The 17,008-nt window shown below is 45.8% G+C and overlaps 1 protein-coding gene across 1 annotated transcript in view; it reads right to left on the bottom strand.

The window, feature by feature from the left end:
• The window catches only part of LOC119406357 (HEAT repeat-containing protein 1-like), a 93,526-nt gene that overhangs the window by 22,684 nt on the left and 53,834 nt on the right, over nt 1-17,008 (bottom strand). Inside the window, exons 22-28 of the mRNA XM_049420057.1 lie at nt 14,715-14,843; nt 11,826-11,923; nt 11,207-11,350; nt 9,281-9,473; nt 8,479-8,607; nt 6,698-6,922; nt 2,754-2,871 (exon numbers count right to left, since the gene is read on the bottom strand). Of these exons, the coding sequence (XP_049276014.1) occupies nt 2,754-2,871; nt 6,698-6,922; nt 8,479-8,607; nt 9,281-9,473; nt 11,207-11,350; nt 11,826-11,923; nt 14,715-14,843 (1,036 nt within the window). The remainder of the gene's footprint in view (nt 1-2,753; nt 2,872-6,697; nt 6,923-8,478; nt 8,608-9,280; nt 9,474-11,206; nt 11,351-11,825; nt 11,924-14,714; nt 14,844-17,008) is intronic.

A 17,008-nucleotide genomic window follows, 5' to 3' on the forward strand; every position in this document is an offset into this window, starting at 1 on the left:
ATGTTTCATATAAAACCTCTAAACAAAACAACGAATTTATCTGAATTACTGATATAACTAGAAAATGTTTACTGTAGAGTTGCGTGTGCTGGCTTATAACTTCATGGTACATGGTAAAGCCATTTTTCAATGTGACAGTAAACAGAAAATGAGAATTCATCATCAACTCTCTCTGCAAAGAAAACATCACTGATCTATCAATAAATTTACAGCAATTCTGACAATGTGCTTCTACTAGCATATAAAACATATGCGCAGATCTTGTAGGAATAAAGAAATCCTTAAATTGTACAGTCCCGGAAAAATATTTGCAGAAAAATTACACCATTTCCCGCTAAAGAGGACCATGAGGCGATGCGAAGCCGGAGCACTTGCACGATCACGTTTCGTTGGCGTTCGTTGGGCATGCTACCGACCTCGCGTCGTGGAATGCGAAGAGAAACGCTACGCGCGTCTTGTCTTCCCTCTAGCCTGGCCGTTAATTCTCACAGGGCAAGCGGGAAACGCGGTCGACAGGCGTGCGAGAAAGGGGCAGCGTAGGAGAGGAGAGAGAGGGAGAGGGGACGCGCATGCGCAGGTGCTCATCACGGCGTTGCACAGGAGAAAATTTCGGCATGTCTAGCCCATGTTTCAGAGGAAGTGTGGAAAGGTGTATGGGAGAGAAGTGGAGAGGAGGAGGGAGAGGGCAAGTGGGGAGGGGAGAGGGTGAGTGGAGAGGGGGAAATGGAGAGGAGGAATGGTGAGGGGGAGTGGAGAGGAGTTGTGTGTGGAGAGGGTATGCGCATGCGCAGTAAGGGTGGTCACGCCGCACACCACCACCACCACCGGATTGAACTCCGCCATAAGATACTTCGCATCTAAAAAAGTAACGCATCACTGTTAACGGCGTTACCTGTAACACGTTACCAAACAACAGTGACAATTACCATAATTGCACTTGGATGCATAGTTTCATTACAGTGCAAGTTGTATTGTCCTTGTGCGTTGCTCCTTCCAGTGATACATTCCAATATATTTGTCAGATTTCCTTTAATTGGCCATTGACTCAGCTGGGCACTTCATTACAAGCCATGCTATTCCAGACAAATGTGACAAAGAAGCTTTCCCTAAGACTGCGCAGAATCAAGCATGTGTGACAAGAGGGAAGATTTACAGACGCAAAGCCACTGCCTATGAGTGGCCAGTATTAGCCATTGTAAAAGAACAGAAGAGCAGGACTCGAAAAAATTAAAAAATATGCTAAGTGATGAACTACAGTACAATCTCAGTAAATGGAAATTTCTTCTACGGAATTGCCACTTAAACAGAAAATGTTTCTGGCAGGATTGGCATGTGCTACCTTGAAGGTGCTACCCTGAAGGAGTCTACTGTACTTTTCTTGATAAGCCCTTAGTCACTCACGCATAGATGAATACCGAATTTTCTCGCTTATGACCCGTCCCCTCAACAATGATTCGGGGAAAATTTGCTAAATATCATGCCCACGTTTTGCCACAAAGCTAGCTTTCTTGCATAGCTGAAAAGCACTGCCGTGAAGCCACCTTCGCAAAACAGAATTTGCATTTTTCATCTTGAATTTAGCTCGAAATTATTTTCAATTTTTTTGTGCAGGTCCGGAAATTGCGATACAGTAAAAGCTCATTAATTTGGATTTCTAGGGACCGGAAAAAATGTCCGAATTAACCGAATGTCCGAATTATCAAATGGTCGAAATTAACACAATAAATGTACGAGTTTTTTCAACATACCTTTACTTAACAAAGTAATCGCGGATGCTTGTCCGTTTACGAGCAGATATTCGCGCGGACACAATTTTTCTGAGCCCTTCAAGGTGCTCAGCAGCTCGCATGATGTCTGCAGTGTCCGCAAAAGTTTCACCTGTCATCCACGCTTTTCGGTTGGCACGGTAATCCACGGGAAGATTGTTGATGTTCTTAAAGCAGCGTGGCTTTTGAACCTTTCCGATAACGAGAAGCGGCAAGCACTCTGTTCCCGTCACGTTGGCGGCTAAAAGTACGGTTACTCGTTCCTTGCTTCTTTTGCCGCCGATACAAGGATCCCCTTTTATCACTTTTCATCACTTCTTGTCGGGAGAGCCCATTATTCAGAGCACGCAAAATTTCTACTTTGGTGGTGAAGTCCTTGGCCTCGTACTTGGGCCGCTTCGCCGGCGTTGCCATCGGCGGAGAGTGCGGTCACACGAGAAGTCAGCACAAAAGCACCAGCAACGATCAAGCTAAAGGAGCCGTTCCTCGATAAATCAGCGATCAACGAAGCAGCACACCAACGGGAACAAAGCAACAAAACCTACACGCGAAAAAAAGGCGTTCAACCAGTCTCAATCCAAGCCAAGTCGATAATTGATGTCCATGGCGATGCTGCGTTTGAGCTTCACTTTTGTTCCGAGCCTCGCCAGCGGCCCAAAAGTCGCCGAATTATCTGATTTGCGGTCAAATCTGTCCGAAATAACGAGCGCCTAGTCTCATAGAGTGTTGCGTATATTTACAGGGACCAGATGACTTGTCCGAATTAACCGATTTTCCGAATTAACGAGCTTTTACTGTATTAGCCTCACGAAAACACAGCACCTTACTTGCCAAGACTAACACATGGCAGGAACCGCTAGTGGCTGTGCAGCGCCCAATACACTACACGGCCATAACAATCACAAGAAGTTAACAAATTCAATCACTGCTTAGCAATGTATGGCGGCACATTGCAATCACTGTAGATAAAGTTTTTGTGCAACACACCTTTGACAGCAGGCAAGGTGGCGGCAAATTTAAGCAAGTGCGTAGTGGTCTGCATCTGTACGGGCACCTCGAACTGGCCACACAGGGAAAGACCAAATTCGAGGATGTTCGACGTAGACTGGAAAAAAAAACAAGACGAAAAGTCAGTCTGAGCTTCAGTGAAAGCTGCTAAGTACATTACATGGTTGGTGTACACGGTTTGGCTAGTTTGGCAGCTTTGTAGGCAGGCAATCGGCTTTATTTGCAACTGTGAGTGATATAAAATGCTAATGTTAGGCTAGAAGCGACAAAGGCAGCAGATCTTTTCAGGCTCAGACAAGCAAAAAGTACAAATAAACTGAATTTATGCAATGGAGCAGTTTGAGATAAGTGGCTAAAATAGAGGTGCAATAAATTTTCACTTTTCCTACCAGCAACAAATGTTTCTGTTTCGTACGAAGTATGTGTCTGGTACACTATAAGATTTAGCCCACAGCATGCTGTATTTAAAAATATTTTTTTCTGACTAAACGACGTATGCACATGAAAGGTACGCTTGACTCTAGCAAGTATCACAGCTCTGAGAACAGTCTGGAATTACCGCACGTGCTGGCTTCCGCACAATATATACACTGAAGTAGAATGGCAGACTGTGCGAGTTGGTTGAAATGCATGGCACTTGAACAGTGCAAAAGACAAGACGAGACCAAGAAAGAGAAGACACATACAACGCTGTACTTGCAATAAACCAATCTCCCCGCGAGTTGCACTACGCCACTGCTGCTGCAGTGCATGTCGGTACGTGGAGTACTCTGTATGTTCACCTGTATATAGCTGGTGCATTAACGAGCTTTAACGGCCGTATTTGGATGAATTGCAATGGTTGGGTTCACGTGCTGCGTGCTGGGATGCTACAACAGCAGCCTGAAGCAAAAGGTCTTCGAGTTTACACGTTTTCAAAGGTTCAAGCTCCAATAGGAATGTGTGTGACATCAACGAAGTCAGACAGACCGGCAACTACCGCGCACTTTCAGCATGTTTGTGAATTCAGTGTGTACAATGCATGGTAGTTTAGCAGTGCCCTATTGCATCATAACAAGCTTTCTGCGCGACCAATGGGCCAATCAGCGACAGCAGTGGTCATTCATGAGGTACTGGCAGCGACAGCAAAACTACATGCAACGTATGCTCGATCCCTTTGCCAAGGCGTGTACAGCTCGCGCCATGGAGTGCACAGCGAAAACTCGGCCGTGCCAGCATCACAGCCAACAATGCCACTGAGGTGTCCCCATTCCTTTCAATATGTGATGTTATCTCGAACGCAACGTAAAGCGGCAACAGCGGTAGCAAAGCTTAGCCTCTTATACAAGTGTAGGTGCCTCTTAACGTACCGTACACTGAGTTTCGAAGTGCTAGGACTAGCGACGATATCGGCGCTCAGTCATCCACTGAGGCCGCCGCCGGTGGCCGGAGCAGACTACTGGTTATCTGCCGCATTGTGTGTGTCACCAAAACCTCTTACTGACTCATCCATCACTTGTGCGGCAGGAAATATTTCGCATTCACAAGATTTCCGTGATGCTAAACTCTTGCAAACGACATGTGGCCAGTGGCCGTCCCACAGGCGCGCTCCTACCTGCTTCACATTGACTGTTTCATATTCATTCACGTTTAACGCATCACTGTGATCGAAGTCCTGCATTGACAACACAGTGCACATGGAAAGTGTTGCTTCGACAAAAAAGAAGCGTAAAAAGTGTTTCTTTTTCGTCCTATCGGTTTGTTTTTCTCCCGTCTTCGCAGTCACGGAGATCTCTACGCAGTTTGGGCAAGTTATTTTCCGCATACTGTAACTTGTATCGTTCACCTGGTGACATTCACTGAAGATTTTTGCTCTATGATGGCAGGAACGTGATTTCTCTTTTTTTTTTTAAATTAGTAATATGTATACAGCAAAGCGACACAAGCGCATCAACACGCCGAGACGACCTGACCACATGTAGCACTGTCGACTGTTCTTTTTTTTCTTAACGTTGGAATATGCAGTGTCACCTGAAATAAAATAACATGCATTGGAGGTCCGGACAGTTCACCAACGCATTCAATCGTCTCATGTGCCGAGGATTCGTGCAAAATGCCAATATACCTGAAGCACGCAGCAAGCAGCCGCACCAGCAGCGCTTGGAGTACTCCAACTAAGATGGCAGCAGTGCTGCTGTGGAAACTCGCGCATGCACAGATCATCTGGTGAGATTGGTCTAATGAGTTTATTGTTACAGTCAATGTCCGATTTTTCAGACTCCCTAGGAACTGCGAAATCGCCTGAAAAATCGGGCAGTGCGAAAAAAATGAATTCATGCTTTTTTATTCTGCTCGAGCGGTCAAATCACCACAGCCACGTCTGAAATAGCTTTAATGCCTCCCAGTACACTTATCAGACATTTTGGTGCTCGCCCAGGCTCTCCTCGAATACATTCAGTACCTACCGCGAACCCCGCTTAACTACGTGCCAACCGCCACTTGCAAATTAGCGTCTCGTGATGAGCGCCGCAGATACCAGCAAAGCGCGGAATAGATTATGGCTCTCTTGCATGGGGCGTTTGGAAACGATGACGCGAAACACAAAGACTGTGGAGGAAGAGTGGAAGACTCGTCTGACTTTCCTCGATGCATGTGCGCACGTAAATGATGCACACACACATCGCCGAATCTTCGCCGATACGCAGCATTTGCTGCCATGTGAAGCCGATCGTTTCTAGTTGTGTGCAGCACATCGCCACCTAAGCTGACACCGTCACTGTACTGTTGCTGTACCGTAGGCATGCATTTGTCATGAAAGGGTTCGTGATGATGCATCTGTGCGGTGCACTTAGTGGTCTCGCGCAAAGAGGCAGCATGAATGGCGGCACGTTTGGGTTCTCGCCTATTAAATGCGTGCAGTACGCATGCAACTGTGCTAGGCCACATGCACTACCGAGCAGTTAAATGATGATGCTTATCGTGAGGTTTGTCAGCGATTAAGCTGTACTGGCGCGTTTGCCACCTGCCGCCATCACGCCTCCGTGCATTTCCGCTGCTTATCCGTAAAGACATCGCCGCACAGCGCTGTGATAGCAGCCCCTTTGAATTTCTGGTCTGCTTCACACCATAACACTTCGGCATTGCGGCAAAGCTGACTTTCAGACTCTGCTACTGTTGCAAACAGATTGACTCGCGAAAGCGCTGGTTCGAACCTACCAGATGATAGACGCGGCAGAGGTGGGGGCTTCAAATAACGCATTTCGGACCTGCAATTTGGGCAGAAAGTTTGAAAAATCGGACGCCAAAGAGTTTCAGCATCCAAAATTTCGGACGTTCTTATATATACACTGACGTCTACGGGGCTGGTGACGGTGCCGCGAAAGTGTCCAAATTTTCGATCGTGTCCGTAAAATGGGGCGCCTGAAAAATCGGCAGTTGACTGTAATGTGAGACTGCTTGAGCACCAGAATTCATTGTAAACAATATTAACTGATCTGGCTAAGCACTGCCTTGAATGTGGCTGTACACCATTCTTTGTTGATACTGGTATCCTGTTTGTGTATAAAGATACCTGCACTAGAGAAGTGGTGGAAGCCTTTTCACATTTCAAGAAAGGAAATCAACCGTGTTAGCCAGTTTTCTGTAGCCTTGTCAAGTAAAGAGATAGGCCTGCTCAATTAGGGCTAATGCCGGCTTTAATCACACGTGCTTGTATGAGACAAGACTTTTATGCTTTTATGTTCTTACCGGTGTTGATTTTTGATAATGAGCGTGCGCACATGCTTGTTATCTGGCTTATAAAGCAAGATCTTTCTCCCAATAAACTCAGTTGCAAGTACAGCATTTTATATCTCTTTTCGTTCGTCCCATCTTTTGCGCTGCTGTTCAAGCACCATGCAACATATACAAATATAAACTAAAACTACAGCATCAATGACAACTACCTCATCTGTGTCCATGGTGGCTGCCATCTTTGTGACGTGGTGCTCGGCCATTTGCGCAGCCAGGACCCAGAGGTGGTCGCTGGCACCCAGGGTGGTGGCCAGCTTGGTGAGGAGGGGCAACCGCCTGTGCTCAGGAATGTCCAGGAAGGCTCCGACAAACACGTGCGTGACCGACGCTACCGCGCTTTCCGAGGCCTCGGCAGACTTGCTCTCACCAGCGCAAGCCTGCGGGAAGATGACAAAGCAAATGGGTCAGCAGTGCACTGCTTGAAGAAGGACGAAATGCTGTAGGATGAGGCTATTATGTCAAGATGTTATTCATCTATGCGAGACTCAATTTTGCAGCAAGGCTTAGCGTGCATCCACTGATATTCATAAAGCATTTGACTTTGTGAACGACCGACTAACGGGTTGACAGGTAAGGCTCCCCTGCCAGCATAACATTTTTACCCCATACTTTTAAGTGCACAACGGTACTGTACACCAACAAATGCAACATCAGAAAACAAATATCGATGTTTAAGGGGAGACACTGCTTCAGAAACATGTTTTTTGTTTTTTGAGTACATTTCTATGAAGTGAAGTGTCACAGTTTATGTATTTTTATGAGTTGATTTCAAACATGCAGTTATTGTTCTAATACAATACATAGTTTTTAAAATACAGTAGACTTTCAGTAAATGAAAATCTCTGAAACAGAACTGCTGCTTAAACGGAACAACTGCCACTAATATCATTGGTTTTGTACTTGTATTTTGAACTGTTGTTCATCTCTCAGTAAATGGAACTCCTGTTGAAGGAACATATTTTCCTGGTCCCTTCAGGTTCTGTTTAATTAGTCTACTGTATTAAACAGTTTTTGCATTGTTAGGAGCAAGATTCATTTCTGAACTGTGAGACTTGTAAAGCAAATCGGCACATCACCATAATCTTGAGTGAATACTGTATGTACTAAAACAAGAATGGATGTTCCAAACCCATTTGAACAAAAGTTATGGCACATTGAACATTTGCGAGTCAGTCGATGTCGAGCTGGGATTTTGCTCATGAAAGTTCAACATACCATAACTTTTGTTAAAATGGGCCTAGAACATCTATTCTTGTTTTACTGCATACAGTATTCATCCCATGTTTTTGTGAATTGCTGATTTGGTTCATAACTCTCACAGCTTAGAAATAAATTTTGCTCATAACAAGGTACATAAAACGTCTGATACTTTAAAAACAGCGAATTGTACTAGAAAAATAACTGCATATTTAAAATCAGGACATAACAATACATAGGCTGCGAAAGTTTCACAAAAATCCACTCAGAAATAAAGGAATGTGTATCTAAAGTTTGGTCTCCCCTAAGCTCACAGGGTTGGACGGGATCTCTACAAGTTGGTATGCACTGAAAGCAGGTCAGAAAACTGGGTGAACAAAAAGGACATCATCTAATGGCATTTCTGATGACATCATCTAACAGCGCCGGCGCTGTTTTACTGCAAATATGAGCCAAGTAGCCAAAAAGTACATCTTGACAAAAAAACCACAGCAGCACACATTTCATCAAAGTGAAAGACCCAGGTTAAAACCTTGTAATTACATTTCGATTTGGCTAATGCCAAGTGAATCCTATAAAACATTAGCAGGGTAAGCTAATTCAATAACTGAAATGGCAGTCAGATAGCTTGGCATAACAGGTGGGCACATCGTTTCTGGAACGAGCTCACTTTGTGGCACTGATCATCTCTAACGCAGAACAAAAACAACAAAATAAAAGCCTAATGACAACTTACCTGAAGCAGGGCTGGAACGACCGTTTCGACAGTCTGCATGACCGTCTGGAAGCTGTAGTTGTCGTCCAATCGCAGAAGGTTGGCCCCCATGAAGGTGAACACCGAGGTCACATTGTGTAGCACTTCCTCCTGCAGATGTGTCAAAAATATCAGCCATCAGACAAAACCAAGTTATTCCAGTATCAACATTACCTTTTAGAAGTGTAACATGACTAACATCAAGGGCTCCAGCACATCTGCGAGTCATGTGGCAGCCCTGATCCTCACAGTAGAATCTTGGTGATATGAACCTGACTGATACGAATTTCAGACTGATAAGAATTCGTAAAATTCCCTGGCCGAATTTCATTGTGTCCGATGGGTCAAAATTCGAATGTTGCGAACACTTTTCCGCGTCGCGACGAGTGATACAAACTTTAGCACCAAAATTGCTGAGCGACAGCCGAGAGCAGTGTGCTCCGGAAGTTTTGGATGTAAGCACGCCAGTGCACACACAGTCAGAACTGTGGTTATCGTTAGCCACAACCTCTGCGAACGAAACCGCGGTCGCTATCGACGTGGTTGTGTATGGCGACGAACTCCGAAAACACGTGCGCATTTCACGCTCACACAGTCAAAGCGATGCTGCTTGCCACAACCGCAGTAGACAAAACTGCGGAAAATGCAATCGTAGATAGCAATGAACGACGTGGTTCTGAAGGCACGTATGCAGCCTATGCACACGGATTGAAAACGGAACTACTGTTTGCCGCAACCACAGCGTGCAAAACCGCGGTCGCTGTCAACAAGATTGTGTACATACGGGGTACTTCTGGGCGGCGAGGTTCAGTAGACCCAGAGACAGTTGCTGAGCCTGGGCACTCTGCGAATGGCGCAGGCACTTCACCAGGGTGGCCAGTTCGTGACGCGGCGCAGATAGGCCGTGCGCCTGGAGTGCTGTCAGCACGCACTGACGCAGGTATTCGACATGAGGCGACTGGTTCAGCTCTAGGCTCCTGCAGCGAAAAAGAAAAAAAAAAAAGGATGGGGTAAAGGAATGGCAGCTCATAACTTGATGTTCGCTTGTGTGTATTCATCTCGCTGCAGTCACTATACATTCTTGGCATCATCCTGCAAATCCTAAAAGAAATTAATGAGAGTTCGACACTAAATACCAGGGATGGGCGAATAGCAACTTTGAGGCTCGAAACAAATTCTAAGTGAATAGTGATTTTGAAAAATAATTTCGAATCGAATAGTTTATCACATTTTATAAAGAAAAATTTGCATTTATGTCATGACCCACTAACTTGTGCAGTATTTTTAAGAATTGGAACTGGCAAATGCAATTGTCACGTGCTTTTTAAAATGAAGTGGAAGCAACTGTCCAATAGTAGCAAGATTTGAATACACTCAAACCTCGATATAACGAACACGGATATAACGAATTATTGGTTATAACGAAGTAAATGAAGAATAGTCTTGTCATAGATACAGTGTTACAAATAAACGTTTATAACAGATTTTCGGATATAACGATGTTATTTTCGTGGCAGATGTGACTTTGTTATAATGAGGTTTGAGTGTAGCAGTAGGGTGGCAGTTATAAGTGGTAAAATACATTCCATTTTAAAACTTACTAAATCAGTGCATATAGGCCAGTATAGCGGGTTTTTAAACTTCAAAAAATAAAGAATCGAGGCACAGGTAATATGTACATATAACCTTGAAGTGTGGCTTTGCGGCAGTGGAGATTTCCCCTGGATAGGTGGTGTCACGGCATAGCACCCCTATGCTGCAGTGAAACCACCTTTTCAGGGGAATTACACGTGGTCAAATATGAGTGTACTCTTCATTTCGAATAATTTAAATTCATCTCAAAGCAAATTCAAATACTGTAATCGAATATTCGAAGTCCTCGAATACTCGCCCATGCCTAATGAATACTAATGTGTACACTAGCTGGGACCAGAAGAATAGTGCAAATTATACGATTTTTCGAGTTAACAATGATGATGATGACAAACTTTATTCAAAAACAGGCAGAACCCTCGTGGATTGCAGGCTCTACTGTCATCCTTTTTGATGTTCTTTTAGTGAAAACAGGTACAATGCAAAAAAAAAAAAAAAAAGCAATCTTGCAATTTTTGTTGAACATAAATTTTGTGCACAATAATGCCATCAGGGCTGAAGACTTGTGGATGGGCATTAGTGCATCATTTAAAATGTGAATAGCGTCTGTCTTGTTTGCATTAAAGAAGTTTAGTAAAACTATAGAAACCCTGTTTTCATTGCCCATTTAACATCCCGTTGGCTTCAGCAATATAGAAGATAGTACAATGCCAAACATAATTTTTTTGGGCCAACACAGCACTACTCAATAAAACCTGCTGCTGGGCGAGTTGGTTCATACTTGGAAGGAAAGATATTGATGCGCACACACATAAAAAACCCGGACTCGGGAGACTCGGACGAGCGCAAAAATTTTTCGCCTCAATATTTTTCCTTCCACAGCATTACTACCTGTTGCCATTTAAAACTCCTCCTTCATAAAACTGCACCAAGACTGCCCAAGGTTAGCAGTGACAGCATTCATAATGCAATCTCTTCAGCACTGATGCCAGCTTGTTTCACTAAGGTTGCAATTTGAGTTTGTTGCTTTTCCATTAGAATGCACACAGTTGCGCGACAGAGATGCCAGCTTATGTTGCAAAAGCCAAACACACTAAGCAAAATCACATGAACTTACCTCTTGAGCAGGGCGTACAGGGGTGCCACAAGGAGCAAGACATCTTCAATTGACTTTCCGCTCTGGATCATTTCAAGAAGAATGAGTATGCGCTTCCACTGAGGTGATTCGGCTGGGTCCTGTTCTTCTGATGCATCCATCAACCTGTTGAGTGACGGGTGAAAAAAACGTTTTGCACAAAATTCTGGGCATTTACGTCCCGAAACCATGAACAGATTATGAGGCACATCACAGAGGGGAACTCCGCCCAAGGTTTTATTTTAACGTGCCTCTAATGCGCAGAAGAATAATGTTATGGAATCACATCCCCATCAAAACGCAGCTGCCACAGCTGGACTTGAACCCGCAACCCTTCTGTTTAGAAGTGCAAAGACGGAGCGGGTTGGCAGCCAGACAGTAATGCAGCATGATGGTGCACCTAAGACGCAAACACTCGCTGAGGCCAAGTAAAGCACCAGAAAAGGAGAGATATGAAATAAATAACAGGTTAGCCTGGTACATCACTACTGACCAAGCATTTGTTTCCAATATGAACCAACCAGCCTCAATTTCCAAACAAACATGAGTTACATGTCAAGGCTAGAGAGGTGCATTCATCAATAAATGCTGAGTCAATTACCTCATCTTCTTGGCTTCCCTGACCGTCTTTGCTGGGCTCTGCCGTGACGTGCCAGTCCTCTGCAGGGGTTCCACGAGGAGGCTCCCAAAGGAACACACCTGCACATAAGCGCATGAAACATTGTACAAGCTGTATGTGCCAACAGTACCAAACTTTCACCGAACTACAGTCATCTTCAAATCTTCATATCAACATAGTACATGCCTACTCCTACACATTTAAGTCTCAGCGGACAAAAAGTAGGGGTAGGTCTGAAGATTAACACGTAGAAGACGAAGATAACTGTTGAAAACCTCACAACAGAACAAGAACTTATGATCTTCAATCAGCCTCAAGAACCTGTGCAAGAGTACATTTATCGAGGTCAATCACTTGCAGGAGACCTGAATCACGAGAAAAAAATTTCCGAAGTACAGTCGAACCCACTTATAACGATCCCACGTATAACGATCTATCGGTTTTAACGACCATATTTGGGTGCACTTACGATTTTCCTATGCGAACCATTGAAGCTGCGTCCACATATAGTGAACATTTTTCAAAGCCTCCTACTTTTACAACGAACACTTCAGACACGGTCGCGGTAAAAATATGGCGCATACGAAGCGAAAAAAAGTTAAAAGAGGCCTTCTAAAGCGTGAGAGGGGCACGCAGTTTACTCTCGACTAAGATATCCCTGATCGGCGAGCACCGCACGCAGATTTCGGACGCTATGAGCGAGGTCGCGCACTTTTCAGCCTTTTTCTTCAGTGGCAGAATGGCAGTGAGCAAAAAAAAGAAAGGAGGCAGCATGAAGCCTTGCGGTTAGCTTTCGCACGATGACCTTTCCTGACGCCGTTCTCTGTAGCTACGACCGCCTACGATGAATTAAACAATGCCTTGGAACGCAAGAAGGCATAAACGCAAGAAGTGATAACCGCGATAACTTTCCATCGCATAAAGGTTCACTGCGTCCCTAAACTCGTCCACGCCACAATGTGCCGCAAAAAGTCGTCCGTCTTCTCGGTAACTGCAGAGACCGGTCGATCGGTGTTAACGACTTCCGCGCGATTGCGGCGATGCCTTCGCAGATAAGCATCAGAAAGGAGCGAAGGCGAGGTGGTGACCGTCGATGAACGTGCAGTTATGACTTATAGCCAACAACCTGATATCACAGTCATCTGTAGATGTCTGCTCGGCTGCGCGTGTGGCGTACGCCGTACACTGTGCGGACTGACGGCGGTACGAGCGCGCAATGCTGCCGTTCGCAAGTTCGCCGCCGCCGCGTCGTGCGAGGCCGTTTTAAAGTGCGCGTCGCTTTGTAGAAACAAAGCGACGCGCACTTTAGCTTAGCTCGCTGTTGCGCGGCGCAGGCATTGAAAAACGTCGATGCACTGACAGTGAGCGTATACTGTGTGTTTGACTAGGTGACAACTCAAGTGCGCCGCATATCGTCGTGCAGGGCCGCGAGAACATCGCGGAGATGTAGAGTGCGCGTTGCTTGCAAAATGCGTTTTCGCCGCGTTGAACGAACAGGCTACTCGCCGCACCCGTGCACGGTCCGGAGTGAAGCTGGCACGAAGAACGTACAAACGCGCACATACGGCATACAGCAAGTGGCCCGGTAGTGACTCCGCGAGCCGAGTAGGCGACGCGCTGCACGCAACTAGCCAGGGATGATCGGCTCCACATGGCAGTACCGCGCTTCGGTGAAACAGTGTCAGTTCATTGCAAAGGCGGGTAATTCACTCGTTAGCACGCAGCGGGCGTCGCTTCATGACGCGAAAAGGCTTAGCTTGTCACCGTAGGGGTTGTTATAACACTTTAATAAAAGTGCACACAAAAAAAAAACGGCTTGGCCGCTGAGTGCGCGTTTTTAAAATCGAGTCCATATACAACGAACTACTGATATAGAGACCCCTTTTCGCGACACTTTCGAGTTCGTTATAAGCGGGTTCGACTGTATGTATAGAAATGAATTGGAGTGAATATGTCAGACTTTATCGAATACAGTAAAAGCTCATTAATTCGACACCCGTTAATTAGGAAATTCGGATAATTCAGACGGCTCTATTAGTCCCGGCCAAAGTGCATGTTAATCTATGGGACCAAACCTTCGTTAATTCGTCAGAATTCGGCTCCGCACCGCTTAATTCGCACAAATGCTGACGGCTGCCGTCACACAAAAGTATGGTAAATCAGCGCTGGCACCACTGGAGTGAAACCGAAACCTCAGTGGCATCGCCATCGCAGCGTAACCGAACGTCGGCTTCTTCTTTCTTCGCTCCACTGCGCCTCCGACGCCATTTTCCCTTGTGTTGTCGTGTCGGCACTGTCTCTTCTTGCGGAGCGATGCAGATGTGACCCTTCAGGACTACATCGCGATTGATGATTGTGTCGCCACGACTGGTCTCCTGACCGATCAAGAAATGATTAATGATGTCACGGGCGCCCAGGAAGACCAAGATTCTGACGAAGAGTCATGCGAGGAGATGCAGCCGCGACATCATCGCACCTCACGGGAAGTCTCGGAGGCGCTTTTGATATTAGAGGACGTTTGCCTGAGCACTTCCGACAGTTTGCGTGCTGTTGGCCATTTGGAAGAGTTAAGAAAAATTGTAATGTCAGCCAGAATCTGCGTGAAAACGCGGACGACCATTAAAAAAAACTTCAGCAAATAAAGGTATGCTTCTCCAACTTGATTTTAATGTTGTTTTTCCTGTTCATTCGTTAATTCGGCATTCGCTTAATTTGGACATTTTTTCCGGTCCCGTGAAATCCGAATTAAGAGGGGAAAGATGAGATTGGGCCACTGATGATGACACAATAAACTGTACTGTGTAACTGAAAGACCAAACAAAACAAAAAAAGAACAGTGCAGCTCATTCTCGTTATTCGGGTCTTCCATACCTTACGTAATGCCCTGAGCACTGCCGAATGCTGAACAGTGGGTGGCGTGTCGAGGGCCAGGTCAACGAGTGTGTCAAGCAGGGCCGCCTGGTTTTCCTTGGGAAGCTTCTTCACCAAATCCTTGGTCACCTGTGCAACAAAGGCATTCAATCAATCAGTCAATCAATCAATGGAGCTTTATTTTCAGGAACACACAAAAGTATATATAGACACATCTGGACCGACACCGTAATTTGGTGAACGGCCAGTCCAATAGAGCATAAAAAAAAATTTATGCATGCTGGCTACATGCACATGCACACACATTATGGGAACTCGTGGCAGTAAATACGGTCGCCGGCCGATAAATCGGACACCGATAATTCGGACAGTCGCGCGGCACCGCCGATGATCCTATAGAAGTAATGTGTAAAGACGACCGACATTTCGGACAGCTGCCAGATCTACATTCGATAATCCGGACCCTGTCCGAGACTTGTCACGCACGCCGAATCGCCAGCCATTATCTCCTCCGGCACCCGTACCATACAAAGTATGGCCTCAGAGACCAAAACAAAAGCTAAATTGTGATCTATGAGGCTTTATTTCGATCGCTACTTTATGCCTCAGAGATTTGTAATTGAAAGTGCCGATCTTGGAGGCCCTGGTCAACTGTGGGAAATCGTATCGACATCGTGAACATCCTACATTCCGGTCCCTGTATTACCGCGCTGCGCTAGGGTCCCTAGACACCCTAGCTGCGTGCTATTATTGCTGCTATCGTCGCCATTCTGTCGAATGTGTCTGCGGTAAAGCGTTTTGCTAAGGCAGTGACTACGGTGATGGGGCCCGTCAGCGCAGTACTATCGTAAGAGTGAGGGGGCCCGTCACCGTAGTGTGATCGGAATAGTGAGGGGGCCCGTCACCTTAGTGTAATACGGTGACGGGCCTCGTCTCGAGCCCTTGCCAGGGGTGAGACGGCTGAAATCGATTTGGGAGCAGTTTTGGGAGCAGCAAAATTTCAATTTAGGAGCAGGAGAACCTTGTTTGGGAGCAGTTAGTGGCATTTATTATGTCGTTTTTGAAGCTTTAAAAAAACAAATTTGTAGCAACTTGGAGGAAGAAACGCACATTTTAATCGGCTTAGAATACATATAACATTCAAAGAGCCTTTGGAGAAAGCTTTTTTTAACAGATTATTGCCAGGTATGAACTACACTACCTTTTTACAAACTACGCAATTTATATAACCCGGGTAACAACATATGAAATACATGAAAAAAGTTTTTTAACTAGGTTCACTTTACATTTGAAAATAAAAAAAGAAAAAACATCACATTTTTCAAATAATAAAAAAAAACTGATTGCACAAGAATTGTAGTCTCATAGCAGTAGGTCTTTGAACGGTCAATGAACGATTCTTACTAGCACGCGATTGCGGCGACGCCTTCACGTGTAACATCAGGAAAGAACAAAAGCGGTATGGCGGCCACCGATGAATGCATGGGGGGGGGGGTCACATATACTGTCAACTGCCGATTTTTCGGACGCCCGATTTTCCGGACATGCTCGAAAATTCGGACGCTCTCGCGGCACCGTCACCGCCCCATAGACTTCAATGTATATTAGAACGTCAAAAAATTAGGACGCTGAAGCTATTTGCGTCCGATTTTTCGGACTTCCTGCCACTGCAGGTCCGAAAGGCATTATTTGAAGCCCCCACCTCTGCCGCGTCTATCATCTCGTAGGTTCGAACCAGCGCTTTCGCGAGTCGATCTGTTTGAGACAGTAGCAGAGTCCGAAAGTCAGCTTTGCCGCAATGCCGAAGCGTTATGGGGTGAAGCAGACCAGAAATTCAAAGGGGCCGCTATCGCGGCGCCGTGCAGCGGAAATGAACGGAGGCGTGATGGCAGCAGCTGGCAAACGCGCCAGTACGGCTTAATCGCTGACAACCCTTACGATAAGCATCTTCAGTTAACTGCTCGGTAGTGCACGTGGCCTAGCGCAGTTGCATGCGTACTGCACGCATTTAATAGGCGAGAACCCAAATGCGCCGCGCCGCCATTCTTGCTGCCTCTTTGTGCGAGACCGCTAAGTGCGCCGCGTAGACGCGTTGCCTTCGCGGACGAAACCAGCTCGCCATTGCCGAGCCCGTGTGCGGTCAGGAACTAAGTGCGCATCACGAACCCTTTCATGATAAATGCGTGCGTACGATACAGCAACAGTAAAGTGACGGCGTCAGCTTAGTTGGCGATGTGCTGCACACAACTAGAAACGATTGGCTTGACGCGGCAGCGAATGCTGCGTATCGGCGG

Source organism: Rhipicephalus sanguineus, chromosome 10 (genome assembly GCF_013339695.2).
Source record: "Rhipicephalus sanguineus isolate Rsan-2018 chromosome 10, BIME_Rsan_1.4, whole genome shotgun sequence".
Classification (NCBI taxonomy): domain Eukaryota; kingdom Metazoa; phylum Arthropoda; class Arachnida; order Ixodida; family Ixodidae; genus Rhipicephalus; species Rhipicephalus sanguineus.